This window comes from Aythya fuligula, chromosome 15 (genome assembly GCF_009819795.1).
Source record: "Aythya fuligula isolate bAytFul2 chromosome 15, bAytFul2.pri, whole genome shotgun sequence".
NCBI classification, from domain to species: Eukaryota; Metazoa; Chordata; class Aves; order Anseriformes; family Anatidae; genus Aythya; species Aythya fuligula.
This window is the reverse complement of record NC_045573.1, coordinates 15565191-15592875: the sequence shown is the minus strand read 5'-3', so window position 1 is coordinate 15592875 and position 27685 is coordinate 15565191. Positions and strand designations below refer to the sequence as shown.

At 42.9% G+C, this 27685-nt stretch overlaps 1 protein-coding gene across 3 annotated transcripts; it reads left to right on the top strand.

The window, feature by feature from the left end:
- Positions 1-6: 6 nt before the first annotated feature.
- On the top strand, positions 7-27221 carry GLYR1 (glyoxylate reductase 1 homolog). 3 transcript variants are annotated; one of them, XM_032197391.1, is made up of 16 exons: positions 7-87; positions 2141-2177; positions 3536-3615; positions 11457-11595; positions 12190-12432; positions 15318-15404; positions 16869-16925; positions 17985-18035; positions 18125-18198; positions 19995-20094; positions 21186-21296; positions 21601-21699; positions 22107-22269; positions 22742-22921; positions 23387-23511; positions 23876-27221. In XM_032197391.1, exons 1-16 carry the CDS (start codon positions 50-52, stop codon positions 23948-23950), a joined length of 1659 nt encoding a protein of 552 aa, XP_032053282.1. In that variant the 5' UTR covers positions 7-49; the 3' UTR covers positions 23951-27221. The 3 variants fall into 3 exon arrangements, with proteins under 3 accessions (XP_032053282.1, XP_032053281.1, XP_032053283.1); XM_032197390.1 differs by having other exon boundaries at positions 21598-21699; XM_032197392.1 differs by lacking the exon at positions 12190-12432 and having other exon boundaries at positions 21598-21699.
- Positions 27222-27685: the final 464 nt, after the last annotated feature.

Sequence of the window (27685 nt, the reverse complement as noted above, 5' to 3'; positions counted from 1 at the left end):
CCTGTCCCGGCAGGCCCCGCGCGGTGCGGCTGGTGGCGGTGTCGGTAAGATGGCGGCCGTGAGCCTGAGGCTCGGAGACCTGGTGTGGTGAGTGGCGGCGGGCGCCGGGCGGGCGGGGGGACGCGGCCCGGCACTGCCCGGCACGGCCCGGCCCGGCGGGGAAGGCGCCGCCTGAGGGAACGGGGCTGCGGCTCCGCCCGTGGCGGCGGCGGGGCCGCGGCCGAGGCCGGGCCGGGCCGAGCGCCGTCACCCGCCGGCCGCGGGGAAGGAGGGGCCCGGCGGGGCGGCGCGGGCCCTGCTCGCCGGGGGCGGCCTGAGGAGGGACCGGGGGCGGCCGCGGCCGGAGCGGGCCGAGGGGAGGCGGGCTCGGCCCCGGGGGCTGGCGCGGGGAGGCGGCGGGTGGGGGAGCGGGGCTGCGGGCGGGCGGCGGGGGTCGCTCCGGGGTGCGGGGTCCTCGGGGGAGGCGAGAAGGAGCGGGAGTGAGCGAGAGAGGCGGTCGGTGAGGACGGAGGTGCTGCTCCCTGGGAGTGCTCCAATAAAGCAGCGCAGTAACGTGGGAAAGCACCTTTTTTTCTGTTTTCGCAGGTTAGGATGCTTCCTTTGAAGCTCACGGAAGCTACTTCCCTTTGTCACTCCAGTTTTACCTTCAAATAGTTGGAGAGCTGTGGTTTTGTATTTCCTGCTCAGGAGAACTGAGGGGATTCCATCAAGGCCTGTAAGCACTGATTGTTAAGTGCATAGGCTCTGCTTCACTCGACAGGCTAGGGCTTCTTGCTAGGGCTTGCAAGAAATAGCTAATCCCCTACACGCAGGTGTATGCGTTTATATTTATATCTCAGATAAAAAGAAGTGTGCGCTCCAGGCTGCGACAACTGCAGTTTCTCATCCGAAAAATTGAAAGTGCTGTGAAGTTATCTAATATTTATAGCAAAGTAAGTAAAGGTTCCTTTCAGTAAAATTTCTTTCAAATAAGCATTTGGGCCGTGCAGTGCTCGTGGTGTTGGAATGCAGATTATCCTGCTTTACTTTTGTATGTGACAGCCTAGACAGCTACTGTCCCTCGAGTGGCTGTAGGAGAGCTCTAACAGTAAAACAGTACCATATGAAAGGTTTTGATGAACATGCTGTTCAGCACGAGGATGCAAGCATCAGATATGAGACGTGGTTGTGGTTATAACTCTTGGCAGTTTTCCTGCCTGACCATCACTACTGAATCTTCTCCGTGGAATTACCGTCTCAGGAGGGACTGGAATGCCTCTTGTTGAGGATTTTTTGTTCAGGAGCTGGCAGGCTTTGCAGATTCTCTGCTCCTCTCTGTCAAGACAATGACTGATCAGCTTCTGTGAGAGTACTGCAGCCTCTGTAAGTGGCAAGGGTAAGGTGATAATAAAGCTGGTGTGCTGTGGGCTAAGGCTAATGTCTTTTCTCCTCTGTGGAAAAAATAGTTTTATGTAGTTCTTGTAATGGACGCATTTGCAAGTATAGGAAATAAACTTTTCTGCATTTCTTTTGGCTCTTTTATATCTTTAGCACACCACTACGTGCAGTGGCAAGCATCTGAAGAAAGTGATAATGGAACACCTATTGCGGGTGTCCTGACATTACTGTCCTGCCAGTAGAGCTTTTCTATCAGAACTTCTATCAATCTCAGCTGCCTGAGCTGGAAATCTGCAGCTGATATGCTTATCTTACTGGACTGTTCTGTCCTGATGGAAATAAGCTACCGAACTGATCTTTGGTTTGATTGCCCGAATCGGCACTTAGTTTCTTGCATGGAATATCCAGTTTTACAAGAAGAATAAAGGCTATGTCGCTCCTTCTTCCAGGCAGTCGCTCTGCTGCTGTTCTTTTGACTTAAATTCTGATAGTGCACCGAGTTCATGGAGACTTTATAGGGACTTTGTCTAGGTACAGGTATCTACCAATAATGATGCTTATGTGTCAAGTGCTTGTGCCTTGCCCATCACGGTAGGTTTTGTCTGTAAATGGTAATTCTCTTCATATGAGAATATGATGTAATGAGATAAGATAGAAATGGAATAGCTGGTGGTGGCGTGTGTGGTTTGTTCTGGGTTGCTTGTTTCCCCCCCCCCTCCCCCCATCTCTGATCTTAGTGCCTAATGCTTTAATTTGTCCTTAGGGGGAAGCTGGGCCGGTATCCACCATGGCCGGGAAAGGTGAGTTAGGTTTTTACTTATTCACTTTTTTTTTTTTTTTTCCTTCTGTACAGGGAAAGCTTTACCTGAAAGCTTTTCAGTTAAAGATTAGTATTAGTTGGTTTTTTTTTGTTTTTTTTTTAATGTACCAAACCCTCAAGTCTAAGCTGTGAACCAGTTTCAGGGTTTTAATTGATCTGGAAGTTCAGCCTGTCACTAACAGCTGTTAGCTCAGATGGGATGAAAAGCAATTCATCCAGCTCTAGAACTGATTGTGTTCCTCAGATTTAGCTATTTAATCACTATTGCTTTCTGCAGCTCATATTTCTTTCCTCCTCTGGTGACTTAGTTAAATCCACTGGTTTAAATAATAGAAATAAAGAGTTTGCCTTCTCAAGATACTGTTTAGAGCTATGTTTTTTGAGGAACTCTAGGCATTGAACTTCTGGTTCAGTTGGTTTTTGCTGATGAAAGACCCAAAAGATTTTAGGAAATTAAATTCTACATGCCATGGGGTTTCCATGAAAAAACTCAGGGGCAGTTCAGGCTGGATATCAGGAAAAGGTTCTTCACCAAGAGGGTGGTTGGGCACTGGAACAGGATTCCCAAGGAAGCCATGGCACCGAGCCTGCCGGAGAGCAAGAAGTGTTTGGACAGTGCTCTCAGATGCATGGTCTGATCTTTATTTTTTATTTTTTTGGTGGTCCTTTGGGGCCCCAGGAGTTGAACTCGATGATCCTTGTGGGTCCTTTCCAGCTCAGGATATTCTGTGCTTCTGTGAACTTTGTTTTTATTTTTGGTGTAGGTATGAGGACTGGAAATGCTGAGATAAAAGCATGCCACAGGGGGAAAAGTGTTGTTAATGTGGCTGACAGCTATAAATATTTGGTTTCACTCTGGTTGTTGAATCGGGTTAAAACCAGGCTCGCCTGCAGTCTTTCAGGTGTCATCTCTGTAAGAGAAGGACTGATTTTCTCTTCTGTAATACTTTAAACTTCATGAGTAAACTATTTTGGGAGCAAGGACAATATTTTGAATATGAATTTTAAACTTAACTAAGTGGAACAAATGTTTATGAATGCCATTTGGCTTTATAAATTTTAATAAGATTGCTGTCTTATTGGGGAGAGGGAACCTCACTAAGAACGTAGTGATGTATCAGTGGAGTTTGGGTATTTTTTCAGTCTGCTGCTGCATAAGCATATCTGAAGAAATATATGGGCTACATATTTAATTAAAAGACTTGTAACAGTTTTAAGTTCTCTTCCTTGTTAGGTTTAAAAATAAAAATCTACAAGAGTTCTAATGCTGGATAATGAAGTCACAGAGTTTCACCTTTCTTTATGTGCTTTTTAACTTTCACTTTTAATTGCCTTTAGATCGTTAATCCACCTAAAGATCTGAAGAAACCTCGTGGAAAAAAGTGCTTCTTTGTGAAGTTTTTTGGAACAGAAGATCAGTATGTACTGCTTGTTTTCATCTGTTGAAAGTGCTGTTCCCTATAACGTGTTTTTTCATGGAAGAAACTTTTGCTAACACGGCAAAGTGTGAATTTGTAGAAGTTTTTAGTTTATATGCAATAAAAATCCATCTGTTACTGCATGCTATAGCCATGCAAGTGGCTGTATGAAGACTTGAAAGACTTCTATACTCAGTTACACCAGGATTTTAGTTGCTGCTGTGAAGGAAACTTCTTGGTAGCTTGCCATTTGTAAGGGAGTAGGTGTGATGGTCCTGGGTTAGGTTTTAGCTTGCAACTGTTTGAGACAGGTACAGTGAAGAGCATTCATTTATTTTTGTGCTGGAAGAATAGCATGGCTTTATGCTTGCCACTCATAATAAAGAACGTATTTTTATGCCTGAAGACTGAAAACGTTCTTGCTGCACCTTTGGAAGACTTTGTAGCATAGGGCAGCAAAAACCTGTAGACTCTCTTTTTGCAAGGCAGAATTTATTGGTTCCAAATAAGCATGCAAGATCATAGTTGTCTTGGACTTAGATGTTTACAATCTGGAGAGAAAAAACACAACATTTTTTGAAGACGAATGTTATGTTTCCAGTTTTTCTGTTCTTTTCTTTGTTGCTATTTGGTGTTCAGTCATGCAATAAGTGAGAAACCTGCAGGAGATTAGCAAACACATTTACTTCTGGTAAGGACAGGAGTAACAAGAACCAAGAAATGGATGTTGCTTAAGAGAACTGTTTTCAACCATGTTCTTGCTTATTTAAAAAAAAAAAAAATCCATTAAGAACTGATATCTAAACTTGATGAGGTAGAAATGAATGCTGCACACTAATAGGAAGGTTTGTAGGATCTCTAGTAACATACGGTAGGTGAATGTTGATTTGAGGGCAAAGGATTTTTTTTTTCTTGTTAGCCAATGGATATTCGAGCTAATCAGGCTCTAAAAGCTGAGATCTGTCTCTTTCTATCCTAATCATTTGCTCTTGTTTCTTCAATTTCATGTTTTTGGATCAAATACAGAGGTGTTTTGTATTAAGACAAGTTTAGAAGAAGTGGTTGTGTGTTTGTGGTACTGAAGCTGAGGTCAGCAACATAATTGCAAGTGTAGAGTTCAGATCTACAAAATAATTGGGGTCTGTTGTGTGATTCTGTATTCTTACTAGGGAAAATCCAATCATGTAACACAGGAAGGTAGTGCTTGTGCATACACCTGCCTGCCTTCTTCCCACTCTCCCTGCTGCTTGTGAAATTTTATCATTTCCTGCTAGATGATCACAGTTCAGAAGCTTGCTCGTTTTGACTTGCGTGTGCTATCTGAAAACTAAATAGAAATAAATACTGTCCTCTATGGTGCTCTTATAAAGTAACATTGATAGACAGGAGAGAGAATCTTGTGTGCCTGCCCTCTCCTGAGTTATGGTGGTGGTAGAACTGTGAGAAATCCTTGTCTTTGAGCATAGTCAAAGAATCAAATCATGAAAATTTTAAGTGCTTTCACTTAACATATGAGCATCAAGGGGAAACCCTTTTATTTTTTGTAAGTAAACTAATGCATTTTACAAATACCTTTTTTTAAAGACATATATAAACAGTGGAAATAACAAATTAAGAAAATCTCTATCTAATGAACAGGATTACAAATGGGAGCATGCAGAGCTCCTTTCACTGACTGTAGTTCACAGTGTGATGAATCCACACTGGCTCATACTGGTATTCTAGTGCATGTTGCTCCTGTTTTCCTGTGCTTTGCTTTTTCCATACCTTTCAAGGTTGCAGGGTGACATTATCATTGATCCAATTTTACAGCTCTTCTGTTACTGCTTTATTCTGTCCAGATTTAATGTTTGGACCTTTTGGTTATTGGCCGGTTTGTGTAAGGTGAAGGCAATGTTAGTTAATGGGTAGAGTCCTTCTTGGACACTTCTGAGGGTGGTTGACAGCCAGTTTGTCAGTGGTTAGGCAACCTCAGAATATGGATAGACTATTTTCTTCTGAGGAATTCCAAAATGCTAGTGAAAAGCTATTTCTTTCTGACCTATGTGGCTCCAGTTTCCCATACCAAAGGTTAAGGAGAAAGCTGCTTAAAGGTAAGAATGGCTTTGCAGTCATCTTATTGCTTTAACGTGGAAGAGGAATTTGCTGATTAATTTAAACTGATGTACACCTGTGCTCTAGCATAGTTAGAGGCAGCTTGGTGTTCATAGTGGTAATATAATATCCATGTCCTATTCTAAGTGGTTTCCTTGATTGTGATGCACGTGCTCACGTAATGCCTCTTATTGACTTGTTCTCTAAATTCTTCTCTTATAGTGAGACTTTCCTAGTCTGCCCAGGACTCTTTTTCTGAGTATTTGTCCTCAAAGTAAGTCACATCAAAATGATTCTTCATCCAAAATCAAGAAGAGTTGATGTTTCCTTCCCACAGAACTGACAAGCATGTAGCAGCATATAGTGGATGCATTATAAACTACAATTCTCTTCTAGCCTTTCTAAATAGCAATGGAAGATTGACCTCTTACCTTTGTTTTTAACTGTGCTTCTTAAATAGATTTTCAGATCGCCTTTTATTTTCTATTTCCTATGACAAGCTACAGGCATGTCTTAGGAAATACTCGTACGTCATTCTAGTAATCAAGGGCAGCAGCTGCAAGAATTGCTGTATGCATTTATTTTTTGCTGTTAGTAGTTACTAGGCTGGCAGGCCCATAGCCTACCAGTCTTACAGAAATTCTTAGAGTACTCCATCCAGTTCAAAATGTTCTGACATTTCATGGCCTGTTAGGAGATTCATTATGACATTTTCAGAACTGGAAAAAAAAATCATTGCTTTTTATTATGAAGCTGTCACTCTACTTCATGGAAGTATCAGGGAGAGTTCTGCAGTCATCAGGGCTATGGACGTGTGTGCATGTACGTCCACTGCAGCTATACTGTCATAGTCATGGTCTTGCAAGTCATGTGCATCGGTCTTAATAGAAAGCTGGAGCAGCTTGTTCTTAACACACAGCATCTTTTTGAAGCATCGGTAGGAAAACTAAATAGTGTCAGTAAATGCCATGGGGTCAGGGGTCACTTCCTGGCTTGATATACTAAGGAAAAATGAAAGCTTGTAATCTAAGATAACTAATGATCTGCAACCTATTTGCATTAGGCCTGACAATCTTGGCACAGCATTTAGTGTCTTCCCATCTCTCATATACTGTTGTGATGCCAGCACGTACCCTCTTCTTATGCCACTGTCCTCCCTGGTTTTCAGGGAGAAAGAAGTTTATGGAAGTAGTCTTTGTAAAACATCATATGAGATCCTGACATCAGAAAACATGTGATTAGTTTGCCAGGTGTTGAATGTGATACTTTTTGGGAATCCTCAAAGACTCAGAGGCTGTGGGCTGAGCTGATGCAGGGTTAGCTTACACTGCTGCTGTTTTTTTGGTTGGGCATATCCCATGCAGAGCTCGGCTGTTGTTGAGCTGCTGTATGCCGGAGCCAGCTGGGATGTCGTTGGACATCTCTGTAGGCAGAGTGCCATAGATGAAAGTTACTGTAGTCAAAACTTGTTCTTGTCTTGTTGATATTTTTGAATTTAAGTACTCTGTAATATTTTTGTTATTGCATAAATTTGAAGAATTTAACACAACTTTTATCAATGTTGAACTTCTGCTCGTTCTTCTGCAAAATATCACTTCCTTTCAGTTGCGTGGATGTTTGCTTTAACCTGTGATCATTTTTGTGCTGTTTTCCATTAAAATCTTTACATACCAAATTAGAGAGTTCTGCCGTTTGAGTTGTCATACTGATGAAAATTGGGGCTTTGCCTTTTGATGTCAGGAACCCTGTCCTTATTTCTGCATTGTGTTTCTTGGTCGTCTGCTCACTAACACAGATCTTGCAAATAGCCAGGCAGTTTTGTTTTGACTTCAGACTGCTTGTGTTAACGTTTAGTGTGGGCCTTTGAACTGGTGCTCTGTAAACTTGAACATTTCCAGGCTTTACTAAGTAAAAGAACCTTGGAGATACAGTGCCACCATTTTGCAGACCTAAGTGTAAGGCTTGCAAAAAGTATTTGTGGAGTTTCTGCTGCTTCCCTTTCTCCGATCTTTCTAGTTTTTTTTTTCAAGGTATCATTAAGAACTGGTATCTTTAGACTGGAAGAGTGGTTAGAAAATGGTGAGCTTTAAGGTCATCTTACCTGTCCTAAGCTCCCCTCACGGATTTGAATCTGCTGTCTCTGGTTGTATCTCTTCTATGGCACTGTTTTTCATGCAGCTCTAAGTCACATTTGTACAGAAGAGTATGAAGAAGTTAGCAGAGAAGCCCATTACTAAAATGTATCTCATATATAAAAATGTGTTAATGCTCTCAGACACATGAACTGATTTTTTTTTGCGGGGACCTGGGTGTTGGACGTGATGATCCTTGTGGGTCCCTTGAAACTTGGATATTCTATGATCTTTTTAATGTCTTTTCACTTTCTATTTAATCCATTCTTTATGGATATTGGATGACGCTGTGCGGCAATATAAATGCAATCTCATTTTAAATATGACAGCTTCAGTAATGTAATGTCACTAATTCCTTTTCTGGGGGTATTAATGCATTGCCAAGTTAGGAGAAAAATAGTTCCTTGTACGTTGCATCCTAGTGCACTGGGTTTACCTGGCAAGGGCTTGTTAGCAGGGAGCCTGCAGGGTGATCTCTGTGAGCAGAGCCCAGAAGCTGCCCCATCGTAGACAAGAGCCAAATTCAGTCAGCTCCAAAAGAGACCCGCTGCTGGCCAGAGCTGAGCCAGCAAGTGATGCTGGTCGCACCTCTGGGAGAGCAGGTTTAAGAAAGGGGCTGTGGGGGTGGCAGGGGGCAGAACTGCTGTGCAACAGGAGTTGGAGGAGAGAAGAGTGAGAACCAGCCCTGCAAGCAGCCAGGGCAGTGCAGGAGGTGGAGCAGGCTGTCCCCCTGCAGCCCATGGGTTCCGTGGCAGAGCAGGGGGAAAAAAGCACACAGGTTGAGATAAAGATAATTTCCTTGAAGGAAAAAGGAGTGAAAAACAAGCAAAGGCTGTGCAGAAGTACAGAGAGAGGGAAAAAACATTGCTTGTTGATGGGAAGTAGAGAATGATGTTTGACCACGTCCTGAGGCGCTGCTTCCCAATACTGTTACCAGTTCTTTGGGAGGACAGACATCTTCATAATGAGAGCCCCTCCTCTCCATCCCCTTCCCCACCTCTTAGTGCTGGATGTGACATCATATAGTATGGAATATCCCTTTGGTCTGTTTAGGTCAGCTGCCGTGATGCTACCCTGTTCCCACTCCTTGCTCACCTGTGGCCTACTGGTTTTGGCAGGGTTTGTAGAGTCGTGATGCTTTGTCAGCACTGCTCAGTAACAGGCACAGCCCTGGTGTGATACCAGTGCTGCTCTAGCTGCAAGTGTGGAGCCCGGTGCTGTATGGGCTGCTGCTGGGAAAGCGAACTCCATCCCAGCCAGAGCCAGCACACCTAGAGGAGACCTATCTGAGTATTGGCCGTGAGGTTATTGCTTAACAGAGATCTGGTCTGTAAACAACTTCCCAGCAAACACATCTATTCATTAGTTTTCAGGTGTCTGAAACACACACATGCTTTCTGGACATCCAGTGTCAAAAGCCATGTCTGTGTCTTACAGAAGGTTATCCAAGGTGTGACACACAAAGGGTAAACTGGAAAGGAAAAGACCCTTCTCAGTTATGTTACCCTGAGGCAGCTCTTAAGACTGTTTTTCACTTTCTAATTTGTCTCTGAGATCTCTAGCTCTTTGTCCCCTGTGAGCATGAGTACCAAAATTTACCTTCAGTGCCTGGAAGAGGAAAGCTTCAGCCTTTCTCTACCCCAAAGGAGAAGTAATGGGGAAAATAAACTAATGAGCATGTACAGCAAAGAGGGATAGCATGTGCAGGCTGAAGGAGACCTAAAAGAACAACATGAAAGAAAAAACTGTTCTTACTTTTAAATTTAAATCTGGGAACAGTGCTTAATGTGCCTTATTGTAATGTACCCCCAAAGTTTGTTTCCTTTGTATGCACAAAGGAAAGACTTAGTGCTGATGCTGTGTAGCACCTCGTCCTGCTTTGTCCCTCAGTGTCCCACAGAAAGGCTTTGCATCAAAGTGAGTGTTCAGGTGTTTCACTGATAGCTGGGCAGCTGTGGAGGGGTTCTCTGAACAGCTGCTAAACTGTAGGCTCTAGGCTGAAAGCAATGATATGACTTGTTCTGGTATGTTAAGTCAGGTGTTCTGAAGATGATGTGAACTAAGCAAAACGATTCGGCTTCGTGTGCAGGAGAGTACTGGGTTCTGCTTCCAGGCTATGACTGGTAGTATGGAAAGGATGCTGGTGCTACTGCAGTCAGTTTTAGCAGGAGACCTTATCTTTCCCTGTATGGGATACAAAAAAGTTTAAGTCTAGATTCAGGAAGCTGTGCTCTAACTACAAAAAGTGGTTAATGCCAGTGAGGTTCTCTGTGAAGTTTTAAAGGCTTTACTCATGAAGAGTAAACTTTGCTGGCTTTACTCATGAAGAGAGGGCAAGCAGGATCCAGAAAAGCAATTGACTTATTATTTTTTTAAATAACTTTTAAGTAGTTGCTTTTATAATTTTTTCACTTTATGTTAAGCTTAATTGCATGATGTGATTTCTAAAGAGGCATCTGTTAAACCATTTCACCTGCTTACAGGAGCTAGACAGTACTGGAGAATGTTTAAAATGTATAATCAAGATTATGTTTGTAACACAGGGATGTTTGGTGACCAGAGAAAATCAATTCAACTGGATCATGCTCTGTGCTGGGCTGCTATATGCTAAAAAAAAAAAAAAAAATCCTAGTTCAAACAGGTTTTCTAAAACTTCGGTATATTTTCAGTAAGGTGGAAGTAGCTTTTTAACAGTGTGGCTAATAAGTCTAGGCTTGAGTCTGAGGAGGGAGAAAAGTAGTCGAATCCCTGTGAAAGCCACAAGGAATAATGAAAGCAAAGGTATTCCCTTAAGCTGCAGTGAATGAGTTGTGGAAGAGCTTCCCAATAAGAAGGGAAGGGAAGTTGTCGTCCTGTAGTTGAACACTTACCCATTTGAGAAATGTCAAGAGGTCCTATTCAGCAGCAGTGCTCTTCTGAGTTTCTTCTTCAACTGTGATCAAGTGAATGCTCTGCTACTGTCCCAGTTTACCTTAAGTCAGATAGTAACAATGAAGAAAACAGTTATTTTTCCTCAAAAGTGAAAACGTTATTGTGCAGAATGTCAAGGTACGTTAGAAATGCACCTGGCAATGAGCTGTGGTGTTTGTACTTCGTTTGTGATGTATCTAATTTTGTTCTTTCTCCAGTTTTTGCAGACACTTCTGCACTGTTTGAGCAAGGGCTTGATTACTTTGAATTGTTATGTGACCTCCACTTTTAACAGCCTTACGAACAGATTCGTGTTGGGGGCTACCTAATATGGAGACGTGATTGGGGGTGTTTCTACTGGTGATACAAGAACAGCCACTAGACTGCCTTTGTACTGAACAAGTGCCTATGGCCATGTCCAAAGGCTGGTCTGCTGACAGAGTATGTGAATAGTGCTTAGAAGGGAGCAGTGCTAGTACAGGAGGATGTGAAACCTGAGGGAGAAACCCAAGTAAAAGTGCCAGAAGTAAGTTCTCAGTGAATGCAGACATTACAGTCCTCCAAGCTGTAGAAATTCACAAACATGTGAATTTGGGCTGCTATCATCAATTGCTCTTGGGAAGAAAGTGCATCTGTATTTCTAGAAGTAGAGTGGTGGAGGAGTTTGCTGTTTGGAGAATATAACTTATTTTTTCTGATTTCTAGTGCTTGGATCAAAGTGGAGCAGCTGAAGCCGTATCACCCTCACAAAGAGGAAATGATAAAGATTAACAAGGGTAAGCGCTTCCAGCAAGCCGTGGATGCTGTAGAGGAGTTCCTTAGAAAAACCAAAGGCAAGGATCAGGTGAGTGGGTGGTTCTTTACCGTGTGCATCAAAACAAGACTTGGTATGAATGATGGTGAAACGTATCTTTTATCTGATAGGAGTTCATTGCTTCTCTCAAGTTTGGGGAGGGAGGGGGATATGGTTTTCATTCCTGTGTCTTTTTTTCCCCCCATCCTCTCTTCTTCCCCACTCAGTCTTGTTTGAGGAGGAGGGGGAAAAAGTATTCTAATACTGATGGAGAAACTGAAGAGGCTAATTGATCTGCTTATGATGAATTTATAAATCAGTCTTAAGTCTTGGGCTAGAATTTGATATCTACTGATCTTGTCTTAAGTACAGTAGAAGTGCATATATGTGCACGCACTCCCAGGGAATCTTCGTAGCCTGTTCTATTACTCAGTTACTTAAACTGATGTGTTTTTGCAGGTGAACTGACCAGCAACTTCACTCACTGACTTCAAGGGGCTAACAAATACCTAGTTTTCATGTTACCGTGCTGTTGGTTTGCCTGATAATAATCAGCACTGGGTTCTTCACATCCTTGGTTTTACATAAAAATCATTCAAGCTCTTCTCTTCTTTCCTTACCATCTTCTATTCTGTAATCTCTCAGGCATCTTCCCATAACTCCAGTGAAGAGAAGAACCGACGTAATTCCAGTGAAGAGAGAGGCAAGCAATCTGCTGGTGAAGAGAAACGCAAAGCCAGCTTGTCTGAAGGGAAGTTGAAGAAGGGCACAGGGGAAGGAAAAAAGAGGGTTTCTTCTGTATCGTCAGAGAGAGGATCAAAGTCACCTTTGAAAAGAGCCCAGGATCAGAGCCCCCGAAAGCGGGGGCGTCCGCCCAAGGATGAGAAGGTTTGTGTTGTGCATGTCCGCCAGAGCCCTGTGGACTTTGCAGGTGGACTCTAGGAATGACTGGCACCTTAAGTATCAGGCCAGCAGGAAGAGTCAATTCAGTATCAGGTGGTTTAAGTTGCTCCATGTTGCTTCTTCTAGACCGATTGGTTGTCGGATACCTTTGGCAAGCACATTGTTGATTCTTTCTGTGAATTTATTGCAGTTACTAAATGGCTCTGTTCAAATCTTGGAGAGGGCTTTGAGAGCTGTCTCCTGAGATTTCACCTTCCATCTTGCCATCCCTCAAATTCAGTTTACGTGGGAAGGATTAGTGAGGAGATGTGGGTCTTCATCTGATTCCTGACTTGTCCCATTTCATCTGCTTTGTGCGATTAAGTGATTTATAGTCACTTAACACACTCTTAGTAAGCACTGAGGATGAAGGTGTTCTTAAGAGCAAAGGCTTAAAGAAGAAATTCTTGTAGCATGGAGAGAATACATCAGAAGAATTATTTCTATTTGTGTCAGCTTCTGTGCTATAGGATCTATTTCCTTCCTCCATTACAAAAGTCCAGTATAAGAGTGTTATTTTATCCTTGTTACTTCCCTTTTATGTCTGGATGTCGTGACAGCAACAGTAGCCAGCAGTCATCTAGAGTTCCAGCCTTTTTCTTTATTGTGGAACTCCGTGTTGAGGTCCAGATCTTCCTTTTCCGAAAGGATAAGTATTTCAGTGGATTTTTTTTTTACAATGCATATGTTCCATCGGAGACTGCAGATGAAGACTGTTGGGAGACTTCAGCTGATAACACTCTGCATCAGCCTGCTTGCTCACCAGTGCTTCAAAGGGATCATGTTTTCTTGTGCTTCACAATCTTTACTTTCAGCATACCTCAGGATGCAACTCAAGATGGTAGTCTTTGATCTCCAAAATTATTACTGAATTGGCCCTAACAGGTTGAACAGCAAACTCTGTCTTGATGCCTTGGTAGTAAAATGAAGCTGATGAAATAAATACTGTTTTTTTTTTCTTGAGCCAGGTTCTGTTAAATCAGACCATGCAGAAGACACCATCAGTTTCTCCTTTTGGAGGGAATTGGAAGAGGGGAGGAATGGTTGCATACTTGTGAATTCTTACTCATAATTAGAGTGACTCAGGCAGGAATACACTTTATTGGAACTTACTTTCTCCTTCCTAAGTGTCACATTGTATCTTCAAATTACAATAAGCCCCTTGGCCTTTTTTTCTGATGCAAAATGCTTTTGTCTTTGAGATAAGTTCATTCCAAAATTGATCAAAACTGATGGCTGTGAGAATTCCGATAGTGCTGACGTGCTACATGCTTAGTTTTTACTTTATTAGCTGCTTTGGGTTATCAGAGAGAATGCTGAGTGACTTAATTGTGGCACCAGAATTTTTACTGGGGAATTAGAAGTGTGGTGGGTTTAAACAGCTTGTCACAAAGTGATGGCCAGCTAGGTGATAAATGTTTGGCCACAGACCATAGAAGTGAGTGAGTTTCTCTAGGAAAGTAACTTTTACAAGTTCAGAAAAGTAATGTACTGACAATTAGAGAAATCACTATAAAATTATGTCATAACACTATTTTTCAGCCTGTGAAATAACTTTAAAATCTTGTATTCTGCTTGCTTTATTCTCATAACTTCCCCAATATATTAGTCCTAAAAGGAGAAAACATTTGTTACTGTTCTGAATTACTGCAATGTTGGGATCTGGGTTTTTTGTTCATAGTCCAAATCCTTGTTTTCCAAGCACTTAGTGTGCACAAAATTCAAGGATCCAGTTGTTGCTGAGGTGTGCTCTATCTAGAAATGCTCTTTAGGCATACGTGATCATTCACATACTCTCATTTTCGAGTGTATATGGATATTTTCAAAGGACCAGCACGATCATATGTTATCAGAGTAGTCTTCACCCATGCTCTGCCAGTTGAAGCAGCAGTGTGGTCTCTAAAGAGAGAATTTTAGTGTGCAAAAGGTGTCCCTTAGACTGAAATGGCGCTTCGAGGTTGGAGGCTGAAGTCTAAATTGTCCCTGCTATCAGCTGAAACAGTTGTATCAGTATGAGTTACCTACAGCTGTCTTGCTCTTACATGTTTTGCAAAGTGCTCTTCTCTCATGGTTCTGTGTGGGCACCAAGATACACCATGCATTTTCCCAAAGGGTGTTTCATTTCTGAGTCCTCATTGCAGGAAGATAACACCCAGTACATAGAAGTCTTGCACACTCTCTTCATATAGTGTGAGAACATATTTCCAAAGATAAAGGTTAAAACATAAGAATGCATATATTAAAACTTACAGTAGAGTAATGATGCATTAATATCATCATGACATGACAAATTGGGGTCTGTTAATGAATGGGAGTAGTCCACATACCAGTTCCTGTCTCATGCGTTCTGCAAACTTGAGCAGACATGACTGTATCAGATACACACTTAGAAGCTTCTGCTAGCAGGTAGGCCACTTTCTTTGGTTTTGTGACAGTAGAAGATTAGAACAGTTCAAAGCTGTGCTTGATTGTGGTGGTGTTCTTTACCCATTTGTTAGCTTTTTGCATCCACCAGAGGGAAATGCTGGATCAAGTGTGTTTGTTTCTCTGCTCACTGCATGATTACACAAGTGCAATGATTACTGTTGCAGCTGCTGGACAATCCATTCTTCATATGTAACTGGTTGAATTCCATTCTTGGCAGTTCATGTTTTGTTTTTTTTTTTTTTAACATCACCTGCATTGGTAATACCATGTGCTTTCAATATTACCTCTTCATGGAAGAGCATGTGTAGTGCTTTTCAAAACTGTGTATGATTTTATGATCAACATGCTGTTACCAGCTACTGAGCCAGGTTGTAAACTCTCTGATCTTCCTCATATCTTCTCAGGACCTCACAATTCCAGAGTCAAGTACAGTGAAGAGAGTGATGACTGGAACAGTAGCTGGATTTAAATGGCCACCAAGCGTCAGTGAGGTGAGAAGCTCTAGGTTTTCTTCACAGTGTAATTGATCTAGGAACTGAGCTTGTAGAAGATGGTTTAGAACCTTTTATCTCAGCTGTGGTAGAGATTTTCCCTTTCTCCAGTAGGACCAAGAAGATGCTTTCTTTATGTCATTCTGTATTGTAGCAAAGCTTGACAGTCTCCTGGGCAACTAGTAAGTATGTTGAAAAGTGATATTTCAGTCATTGTGGAATCATCTGCAAATTCACACCTCAGCTACTGCCCATGTTTTTTGTACTTCTGGATTCAAAAATATTTCTGTGACTGGCTTCCCAAAACTGGAAGGGAAGATGTGGATAGTCTCTCCTGCATGGATACTGTGGTATAGGGTAGTTTACTTCAATTTCACTCTTAACTAGCTTTTGGAAACCTTCCATTTTGTACATAATTAAATAATAAGGTGGAGTAAGAAGAGCATGATTCTACAATAGTGCTTACGATGCTCATTGGGCAGATAAAATACATGGGCTCTAGTCCTTGTTGCTGTTAATATGGGTTTGCCTACCATATGACTGCTAGGATTAGTGTCCAGCCAACTCCCAGAATACTGTTTTAAGAAATTTCTTGGAAGCTGGAAAATAATTGTTTTGGGAGGAGCTGTTGCCTCTGTAAAGGATGGAAAGGCCTTGCAGAGAGACCTGGACAGATTGGAGAGCTGGGCGATCACCAGCCACATGAAGTTTAACAAAGGCAAGTGCTGGGTCCTGCACCTGGTACGGGGCAACCCTGGCTATATGTACAGACTGGGTGACAAGATGCTGGAGAGCAGCCCCACAGAGAGGGATCTGGGGGTTGTGGTTGACAGCAAGCTGAATATGAGCCAGCAGTGTGCCCTGGCAGCCAGGAGGGCCAACCCTATCCTGGGGTGCATCAAGCACGGCATCGCTAGTTGGTCAAGGGAGGTGATTGTCCCGCTCTGCTCTGCGCTGGTGCGGCCTCACCTTGAGTACTGTGTGCAGTTCTGGGCACCACAGTACAAAAAGGGTGTAAAACTGTTGGAGAGTGTCCAGAGGAGGGTGATGAAGATGGTGAAAAGGGACCTAGAGGGGAAAACATATGAGGAGCGGCTGAGGACACTGGGCCTGTTCAGCCTGGAGAAGAGGAGGCTGAGGGGGGACCTCATCACAGCCTACAGCTTCCTCACGAGGGGGAGTGGAGGGGCAGGTGCCGATTTCTTCTCTCTGGTGACCAGAGGTAGGACCCAAGGGAATGGAGTCAAGCTGTGATAGGGGAGGCTTTACTTTTGAGAATGAAACAGTGTAAACTGCTTAATTGAAACAGGCTGCTTGATACAGCTGTTATATAGTGAATATTTTACACCTTAAGTTATTGTTGTCATGCAGCTTGGGAGAGCAAGGGAATAGTGCTATGGTTGCTCAGTGACTCTGGGAGGTTTCTGAGTCTGTGTTTTTTGTGTTTTTGTTTTGTTTTTGTAGCCTGTGAAGGACAGTGATCCACACTTCCATCACTTCCTGCTGAGCCAGACAGAGAAGGTGAGGATTTGGCAGACAGAATCATTCTGCTAATCTGTCTATCTTGGCATCCTGCCCTTTGCTGGGATGAAGGGCTAAGTACAAGGAGTAGGCGTAACCAGCTCTGAAATTCTGTTCTTTGGGGCCTAGTAGCAATGAGATTGTCACATGCAGTCTAATAGTTTGATTACTTCCTAACATCTAGGTTTAGAATGATTTAGAAGTGAAGACAGCAAATAGTTCAAGTCATTAAAGATTTTCTAGCACCAGGATTTGGCAGGCTTGTTCTATTAAATTCTGCAGATTGAACATGAGGGCTAGGTAAAGCTGTTTTTCTGTTTAAAAACACTTTTTTGATTGTCTTTGATAGTTGTTCTTCCAGTTTCTTCATTTGGATAAACTTGTTACTTAGCTTAATATGGGAGGAGAACTTCCTGTGACCAGAAAAACAGCCAATTTATCTCATAAGAGTCAGAAGTCTTGCAGGATTTTATCTTCAGCCAGTGAAAATCTGGAGGAAAAGAGAAGATTAAATGAAATAGAAAAAAAACATATCTGGCTGAGGATCTGGGCAGAGACAGATTAAGAGTAGCTGAAAATAAGGAGCCAACGTAGGGGCAGCCTTCACCATGTGATTTGTTGTAAGCCATGTGCTGCCTTAGCTTAATGAAAAGGCTTCCACAGCTGCCTTGACATAATGAGCACAGGTATGAGACGAGGTGCTCTGTGTCAGGCTCTGGAGTTCTATTTTCTTTGGCTCAAATGTGCCAAAGAGTAGGGATGCCCTGAGTCCTTGCCTCTAGGGGAGCCTGTCCTATGAACTGCGGAAAGGAGGTCCTAGTCCCTGCTTCAGACAAAAGTCTGAATTGTTGGAGTAGGGTAGGAAGGGAATGACTTGGTATGTTACAGTGGGTTTTTGTTTTTATTTTCACCCGTTGAAGGAAGCCTGAGAGTTTTCCTGTGTTGTAGATGGTGTGTGGGTGAGCTGCCTGTTTTCTTTGTAGCAAGGATGTAGTCTGTTTACTCAGCAGAGCAAATCAGCACTGTCCTTCCTCTGAATGCTTTGTCTTCTTCATACAGCCAGCTGTGTGCTATCAAGCCATCACAAAGAAGCTGAAGGTTTGTGAAGAGGTGAGGCAAATCTTGGCTTTGATGGATCTTCCTTATTGTCATAAGGATTTACAGTTCCTCCAGAGCTGTGTGCTTTTCATTGTTTTCAGGAAACGGGATCAACCTCCATCCAGGCAGCAGACAGCACAGCAGTCAATGGCAGTATCACGCCCACAGACAAAAAGTAAGATCTCCAACGCACTTCAGCCATTTCCCTTCCTTTTTCTCCTTCCCACTTTATACATGCAGCCATATTCAGCTTGTGAGAATAAATAAACCTAACATTTCTCTGTAACTAGAGACCTCTTCTGTCATTGTGTGAAACTCTAATTTGGGGGGAGGTGGGAGGGAAGCAGCTGGAAACAAAACAGGAGCTGTACTGTAGAAAAATTATAAACAAGGTCTGGCCTGGGTATATTTGCAGTTCAGTGCTTTCGTGCAGTTGCCCTATTTCTGTAGGGTATATTGCAGAATGTGAAGAAGCAGTATTTCTGTGTGCTGCATGATGCAGAAGGATAAAAGATGTTTTTTTCTGGTAGCTTGTGGCAGTTGACTGGGGTTGTTTAATCGCTATCCTGCATATATAGAAGGCAAGCGGAAGAGGGAGGTGTGTTCTCCCAGCCCAGGAGCTTTGCTACGTAGCATATGAGACTTCTGGTTTCTTCTAATGCCCCCCCCTTCTCCTTTCTAGAGTGAGAGCAGCTTCACTTGAGCTTCCTGTGTCACTCTGTAACTTCCGCTCTGTTCTAACAGAGTTCAGGCCACAGCTTGCTCTTTGCCGTTGGGGTCGTTCTCAATGGGATATCATTTCTCAACTGTACTCAAGGGGAACCAAAATAATAATGAAGCTGTTCAGGTAAAACAGTCTCTCAGGAAAGTGTGGCTCAGACGTGGGCTGGGAAAGAAAGAAGATGACTGTTCCAGAGCCTTGAAAACAGGTGGACCGTGGTCGATCTGTTTAAGGAGCCTGTAGTGTCTTGCTCTGAATTGTCTAAAGTAGTTTGCTCTAACAGAAAATAGCGTGACTAGATGGGAGAGCATGGGTGGCTTGTGAAAGCTACAGTGCAACTGTAGCGTGGCTAGTGGTAAAGAGCTAACTGTTGGGAGCTGCGAGGCTGATTTCAGTTTGAAGTTACATCAGCCATGTAACTGAACGCTTCAGAATTTCCTGCCAGATTGTGGTTTTGGTGTGAAGCGAGCTGCATGATATATAAAAGGATCCTTGCAGCAATGACTGCAAAACAATTCAAATTGCGGGGTAATGGCAGGGATGGAACTTAGTGCATTGTCTTTTTCTTGAAGTGGGGGGAGCAAAACTTTTGCCAGCTTAGGGGAGGAAAGGCAGCTGATGTCAGGGATTGTCTCACTCATGTTGACCTGTACTGGGCTATTAGTTCCTTTCTTTGTGAAATCACAGCTGTGGAGCAGGGACTAGATCTCTGGTATGTCTGTGTGCTGCATAGTGCAGTAGTTCTTGCTGGATTTTACTGAAATAAAAATAGTAATGTATCTTTCAATAGTATAAGCCAGCCATTGTACACACGAACTTGTTAAAAAAAAAAATAGAGAAGCACCTGCTAATTAACACATCCTCTCTCCAGCATAGCAATAGCTAGCTACAGAAAGCACAAGCAACAAAATGTAATAACTAAAAACAACGAATCTAGCCTCCTATTATTTTAATATTTTCCTACTCTTCTGAAGCGGGCTTAAGACTTTCTGCCGGAAATTGTCAGGGTTGCTTACGAAGCAAAACAAATACCAGCTTGCTGTTAAAGCACAATATTTGCCTATTTGAAACGTGTGGCTTAAAAATCCTGTTGTTCTGTCTGTGTAGTGTGATTTTTTTTTTTTTTTTTTTTTTTTGCCGGTGATGCTTCAGGGTTTGCTCTTCATCACTTCCAAGACCACAAGAGGCTCACAACCATTGTTTTCTGTTACATAATCCCTTTTCTTCATTAATGTTTGTCTTCCCCTCAGGATAGGATTTCTGGGACTTGGTCTGATGGGGAGCGGCATTGTTTCCAATTTACTGAAGATGGGTCACACCGTTACTGTGTGGAACCGGACTGCTGAGAAGGTAGGTAGGCGTGGGCTTTGGGTAGGCATCAGTACTTAACTTTTTTAAACATGTAGTTACTGGCTGTGGTCACCAGTTGCTGGTGCTTGGGAGAGGACACCAAGGAAACACAGGTGTATGCTTGGCACCTTGTTCTGTTATTTCTTCCATAGTGCTTGTTGATGGCCTAGAAGCTGTGAACAGTCACCCACCACGTTGCTATTTTGTATTAAATTATGAGGTTGCTTGTATCCTTGTTGAGGACTACAAAGTTCTGGGAATATTGCTGATCTAAATATCTAAGTCCTTAGGTTTCAGAGATTGACCAAAAGACCAGGTGCTGGGGAGCTGATCCTAGGAGTGGTGTGGTGAGATTGCTCTGCTTGACTGCAGCTTCATCTACACATACATTGTGCTGCTCACGTTGCAGTGGCAAAAGGTTTTCTTGCAGCCATTGTGTGTCAAAATACAAGATGAGGATGGGAAGGGTTGACTTCAAAGTGGAAATGAAGCTGAATGTTTACGCACATTCTAGCTGCTTATTCTGTGTAGCGGAGGTGAAAATGTGGGTACATTGGTATACAGATTATATTGTAAAATATCAAAGGCAATAAGGGTGCTCTGGCTACTTTGTTGAAAGGGACTAAAAGTTTTTTCTGATCACAAAACATGGACAGTATAAGGGGATGTGGTGGGAAGGAGCTAAGATTTTGAAACAGCAGCCCACTAAAACCTGTGTCAGTCTCGGCTGTGCATATTCCTGGTTACAGTCCAGCAACACCTTTTGCTATGTCCTCTTACCAATTCTTTTGCTCTTATCTCTCCTAAAAAACGCAGTACTCAGTCTCTTATGATTTCACTGAAGAATTCTCTTTTCTTGTGCCTTTCTTTTGAATTTTTTCACTTGGGGTTTCAGAAAAGCTGCAACAGAGTCCCTTGTATGTTGGGAGATGAACCAACAAAGAACAATCCAAATAACCCAGTTGCTAAGTAGTTAATATGCCTGACTTTTTTGGTTGGGTCCAGCAGTAGAGTTTGTTTCAGCAAAATGCTAGAGACCTCATTTGCTTTGTACTTATTTTTTCTTACGTTTGGATTTGTGACTTTTGCAGTGTGATTTGTTCATCCAGGAGGGGGCACGTCTGGGAAGAACCCCTGCTGAAGTTGTCTCCACCTGTGACATCACCTTTGCCTGTGTATCAGATCCAAAAGCAGCAAAGGATGTAAGGATTAGCTCTTGCTTTTCCTCCACCAGCTAGACTGGAACATACAGTCACTGAATGCTAGCTCTGACTCCTACTGACAACGGTAGCCTGGGTATTCATAGATGCTGGGTAGGACAGCTATGTAAAAATAAGTCTACCAACAAAATCAAGCTTCTTCCACCCCCAAATAATCCATGGGGGTTAGATATTGACATCCCTCTAATGGACTACCATTGCAGTGCCAGACTAGCTTGGGCTTTTAGGATTGGAGTTTCTTTGCAGACACCCTATTGCTTTACCGCTTTTCTGTTCCTCACAGCTGGTACTTGGTCCGAGTGGAGTGTTGCAGGGAATTCGGCCAGGGAAGTGTTACGTGGATATGTCTACCGTGGATGCAGATACAGTCACAGAGCTGGCCCAGGTAATCACATCAACTGAACTTCTAACACTTGTGACTCAGCAGCAGTGTGGCAGTTCTTGTTGTTCCAGGCTGTAAGCCTTTAGCAGTGTTTCTTGGCCACTAGGGGTTGACAAGGTAAAAGCATGCAAGCTCAGCTGCTGAAAATACGCACAGTAACGATGGGTGCAGGAAGTGTTGCTGAGTACGAGGGCAACTTTTGTGTTTAGGTTCCCTTTGCAGGGTGCAGTGCACTGTCTTAGGTGCATTACAGTGCTTCCCTGTCCTGTTTGTGTGTCTAAGCTATTTGTGCTTTAAAATCCTCTCCTTAAGGACAGGGAAACCCTAAACAATGCTTGTTTGCTGTTCTGTGTACTCAAGATCCTTGTGTGCTGTTTATCCACTGCTAACCAGAGATATTCTTTTTCCAGGTGATAGTGTCCCGTGGTGGTCGCTTTTTGGAAGCACCGGTCTCGGGAAATCAGCAGCTATCAAACGATGGGATGCTTGTGATCCTGGCAGCTGGTGACAGGGGTTTATACGAGGACTGCAGTAGCTGTTTCCAAGCAATGGGGAAGACCTCTTTTTTTCTAGGTAACTTAAACACCAAGGGCCTGATCATGGCTTCTTAGTGCAAGGACTGGGGTATACAGCAAGGAGTCTGAGAGGCATATATGTTATCTTTGTACGCTGTTGGTGAGAGGGTTTGGTTGTTTCCTGTCTCCGTGGGCAGTATGGGAAACTGGCATGTTCTTCTGGAATTTGGCCAATTCCAGAGCCCCCAGCCTAATTTTTCTTTTTTTTTTTTTTTTTTTTTTTGGGAGTACTGGTTCATTTTGGAGACTTTGTTGCATTTTATTTTTAAATCATGCGTTTATGATTTTCCCCCCTTCCTTTGAGTGCTTGGGAAATGGCTAAATTTTCCAAAGTCTTTTATGGAAAGAGGAAGCTGTTGTGTGTTTGGGATCAATATGAAGAGTCTAGCAGTGTTATACTGTGTGGGGTTGGGGAGAAAGGCTGCTGCATCTCTTGTGGAGGAATGCCCAATGGTGTGTCTCACTCCCAGGTGAAGTAGGCAATGCTGCCAAGATGATGCTGATTGTGAACATGGTCCAAGGCAGCTTCATGGCTACGATAGCAGAAGGACTGACTTTGGCTCAAGTGACTGGTCAGTCCCAACAGACCCTTCTGGATATCCTCAATCAGGGACAACTTGCCAGCATCTTCCTGGACCAGAAGTGCCAAAGTAAAGTTCTCTTACGTTGTTTTATTATAGAACGTTTCCCACAACCTACTAGCATTTCAATTAATGGCAGAAGGGAGAAAACCATCCCATCTTCATCAGCCTGGGACTCTAGGTATTTTAAGCGTGCTAGGAATGAAGACCTGAGATCTGTTCCTTATCCTTTATAGCCAGGGATTGTGAGAATACAGCCCAAGCTCTGCATTGTTTACTGCCTGCTTAGGACTTGACTTAACAGTGAGGATTTCATTGGGGCAGGGTAATAAGTGAAATGGAGAGCAACTGCTTAGAAATCTTAACTAACTTTGTCAGTGGGTGATAGTGACGTTATTTGCCTAATGAAGATAGAAGGAGAAACAGAACATCTAAAAGCAGTGTTCTTGGCCATCAGCACGGGGAAGGAAAGTTTAGCATTAGGCTTGATTTACTTTTGTCGTGCTTATATTTTGCATGCATTCCTCTCAACAGATATCTTGCAAGGAAACTTTAAACCTGATTTTTACCTGAAATACATACAGAAGGATCTTAGATTAGCTATTGCACTGGGCGATTCTGTCAACCACCCAACTCCTATGGCAGCTGCTGCCAATGAGGTGAGAGTTGTTCAGATGTGTGTTACTCAGTGTTTCTTCAATAGGTAGAGTTGGAGCCGTTTGTCAACAGGGACAAAAATCTAAGAATGTGGTGGCCTCTAAGACGAGGAAACAGCAAGTGAAATATATTTGGAGTAGGATGGAATAATGGAATTGAATTTGATTCAATGGTAGAAGCCCTTACAGTATCACATCAGTAAAAACAGATGGTCTAAACAAAATCTGGTTTGTTCTGACCTGTGATGCTGTAATTATTTGAAGTAACATGCAGTATTCTGGTTTGTAGTGGTCAGCAAGTACTTTTTCTAGGGAAAGGTTTCTTACTAAAGCAGACACTGATCCTTTTCTAATTTCTCTTCTCTAGGTCTATAAACGGGCAAAAGCATTGGACCAATCAGACAACGACATGTCTGCAGTGTACAGGGCCTACATCCACTAGGCTGCACCATTCTTACTGTTAAATACTATGATTATTGATTAATATTATTATGATACTGGGTTTTAACTCTGGACCAGTCCATCTCTGTCTCTCCATTTCCTTTTATACACAGACTTTGAGATCTGCCATGGAGGCAGCTGCTGCGGTCAGCCTTCCCCTGGCAGAAGGGGGGGGGGGGAGGAGGGGGCTCGGATTGTTGCAGTCTAATTAGAAAATCCATGCCATGCACTGACAGTCGTGGAACAGAACAGTGGCGGCTTGTTCAGAAGCTCTGAGGCAACTCTGCCAGAAATCTGCTGCTTGGCTGATTTTATTTTCCTCTTTGTACGCTTGTCCAAGATGCTGTTTCTAACGATCCCTTTTCTCCTTTGCTGTGAAATAACGTGTGTGTTGGACTTTTTGCATCAAGGGGACAGGTGAATTACATCCCATCTACCTGTGAGAATCTGTAAAGTCCTTGGTCCCAAGTAAGGTGAGGAGCATTTCTGTTTATCACCCACTGTTTGAGAACAAAGCACCTCCTGTGGAGGAGAATGGCAGTTCCAGAAGGTAATGGGGTTGCATGCAACACTGTCTAGATTCTGTTTCTTTTTAAACTTCCACCTCCCCAGTACCCTGATGGAGGAATTCTTCATACTGTTGAGAAGAACAGATTGCATCCATGTCTTCCCCTGCACAGATAACTCTAGCTTAGGGAACACAAACTTTACTGAAAATGAGAATACCAGTGTAAATGTGGCCTCCTAAAAGGCTAATCACAGCTGCCTATCCCACAAACAGCATGGGAGCTTAACACAGATATTCACAGAAAGCTGCAAGAGAAATATTTAGTTTAAAACTAGGCCAGAGGTATTTTATTTGGTGAAGGAACAAACCTTGGAGTTGCTTCTGGCCTTAGTTTATGTTGCTTCACTATTTGCTTTACTTTTTTGTACCCTAGTAGTCAGTAATTACAAAGGCGTCTTGGATTGTAGCAGTGTCACAAGGAGAGTCTGAAAGGGGTGAGAGGAATGATCATAGAGCCCAGAGATGGAGGATCTTGAGTTCCTTTCCATGTTCTCTCTCTGGCCTTCTCATGGTCATTTTATCTATAAGCCTGATTGCCCATCTTTCAAGGTGGGTGATAATTACCTACCTCACAGGGATATTTTGTGTACTGATTAGTGAGTGATCTTTATACATGTCAGATTTTCCATACATGTTCTTAGTGTTACTACTCTGAGTACAACACTAGCACAGCATGAGAATTTTCCCTGTTATTTGTGACTCTGCTTGTGGCCAGATAACTTCAAGAAAGACTGGTAGATAAAATGGGAGGCTAAGGTTGCTGCTGAGCTTTACTTTAAAAATGCGGGACTTGAACTGCAGAGGCCAAAGCTAAAAAGCTGAGATGATCTCATTGTTGGTTATCAGAGCAGCCCAGAGTCCAAAGGATGCCTGTCTCTAAAAATGCACAGGGCATGGTTGTTTGTTTTTCTTTTTTTTATTCTCAGTATTAGCCTTTTAGGAGGACTTTTGCATTTTAGAATTGAGAGTTAGTAAAATGCCAGTAAGAAACATTGGCCAAAATCGCTTCTCAGTGGCACAATCTCCTCCCTTGGGTTGGGATTCTGAAAGGAAAGAAAGCACATTCAAATTAGACCGTGTTCTTTTAAATCCTGAGGTCTGCCCCTCCCACCATCTTATTTTTCTAGGAACTTAATGGCTGTTTAAAGAAATTTTCCTGTGGCTTAGGATTTCTTACCAATCCTGCTTTGTGCAACGTGTATATGGTTCAGGGGCACCTTATTAAGAAACAGAGAAAGCATCAGATGCTCATTATGAAACATGACATCTAACTCTTAATGTTGTAAATGTTATTTTAGTGAATGTTTCACCTGCTATCACTGTTATTTGTAGGCTAATGTTGTGTTATGCTTCATGTCCTGTGGCAAACATCTAGTAAGAGATCTGTTAGACATCACTTTGCCCATTTGTCAGTAGTATGTGTGAGCAGTATTAGTTACACATCTGTATTTCTTTGTCAATACAACTGTCATCCCACATGTAGATACTTGTATTAAAGGCACATGTAACTACCCAGGATAACCAGCCATCAGCCTGCTTTTGCTTTCCCTCATCCAGAAAAACACAGCAATTAGCACTGGAAGTCCTTGATTAAACATGCTGCATTTAAGAAATGACATTATGAATTGCATTTTGAGGGCATCTGGGAGAAGTTGTATTTTGGGGACAGGAGATAAGACCAGAGGTCTTGTAAGATGTATTTTGGAAGGAAGAGGGGAAGGGAGGTACTGTCCCAGATTCTGCTGAGAGTGGAACAGTTCCAGGTCAGTGCAGCAAAGCCTCTTGGACTAGATTGAAGGTGAATGGGTCTGGGCCAGTTTAATCAAGGATCTCCCTCTTTTTTACTTGGCGGTGCCTCTGGAAGCTGTGGGAATGCAAAAGGAGCTCTCAAGTCTCATGACATATTTCATAGTGAATTCAAAGAACCATACTTACAAAAGGGTCCCTAGGCATCTCTGCTGCAGGTCTTGTTTTCCAGAAATAGTGCATTTCTCAAAACGGATATCACTCTTTCTGTGGGAGTTGCAGGTGCAGACTGGTTGAACACTGTAACTTTTCCCGGAAAAGCCTGACTGCAGCTTTCTGCCTGGATAGGTACGTGGGTGGAGGGTGCAGCGCTGCCCAGCCAGCTCTGTGGTCACAGGAAGGCCAGACAGAGCTGAAGTGGATGTGAAGTGAGGAGGAAGGGTGGAAATGGTGGAAACTGGACTGTTTCAGATGCTGTCTGAGGCTGACTTGTGATAGTCTCACTTGGATTCTTCTATTTATATCTGTAGCCTCTGAACATAGATCTCACTCTGTTCCTAGGCCTGGTATTTGGGGGAGGGAAGGGGCAGAGGGGGGAAAGGTGTGGATTGAGAGATGCTCTAATAAAACTGGCTAGTCAATGTTGTCTTAATATTGTTGACAATTCTGTAAAGTTCCTTTTTATGAAGATTTCTGTTTTAGCCATTTGCTTTTCTGACTCCCTCCTTTTTAAAGAAAAAATGTGACACTTGTGAAAAGCTTGTAAGAAAAGCCGTTTCTTTTCCTCAATGATAGAACCTATAGTTAAGGTTGTGAATTTTTAATTTTTGCCTTGTTTTTAATTAACATTTGTCATTCATAGGATGTGTGAAAATGTTTAAATGGCAAAACAAAAAATTTTTTTTGTGCAATTAACAAAGCTACTGGCAAAAAGAATAAAACCTTTCTTGGTAACACAGTGTTCTTGCGGCAGTTTCTGAACCTTTCAAACTGGTATTCTAATGTTTAAAAAAACAAAAAGAAACAACATGTGCTCCTCAAACAACTTGAGCTGCTGCAGAACAGCAGTGTACCTGGGAGCCTTTTGGTGGCTGTGGCCTCCTCAGAGGCACTAAGATGGACGATTAAGGCTAAATTCCCGTTCTGCTTGCAGGGAGGGCTGTGTACATCCTCCCGAGGAGGATGGTGAAGGCTCCGTTTTAACAAACAGCTGAGGTCTGTTGGTTCGTGGGCTTTGCCGCAACTACACCTATGACTTGTGGTGTCTGAGCAGAGGGATCTTGCCGTGTTGGGAGCATTCTTCCTTCTAGCAGCCGGGGCTGTTTGAGCATTGCCTCACGGCCTCAGCACCGAGTCAGGCTTTCCATGCTGCTGAAGCCAAGCTCCCCGAGCCGAGGCTTTTGCAGGTGCAGGAACGTTGCT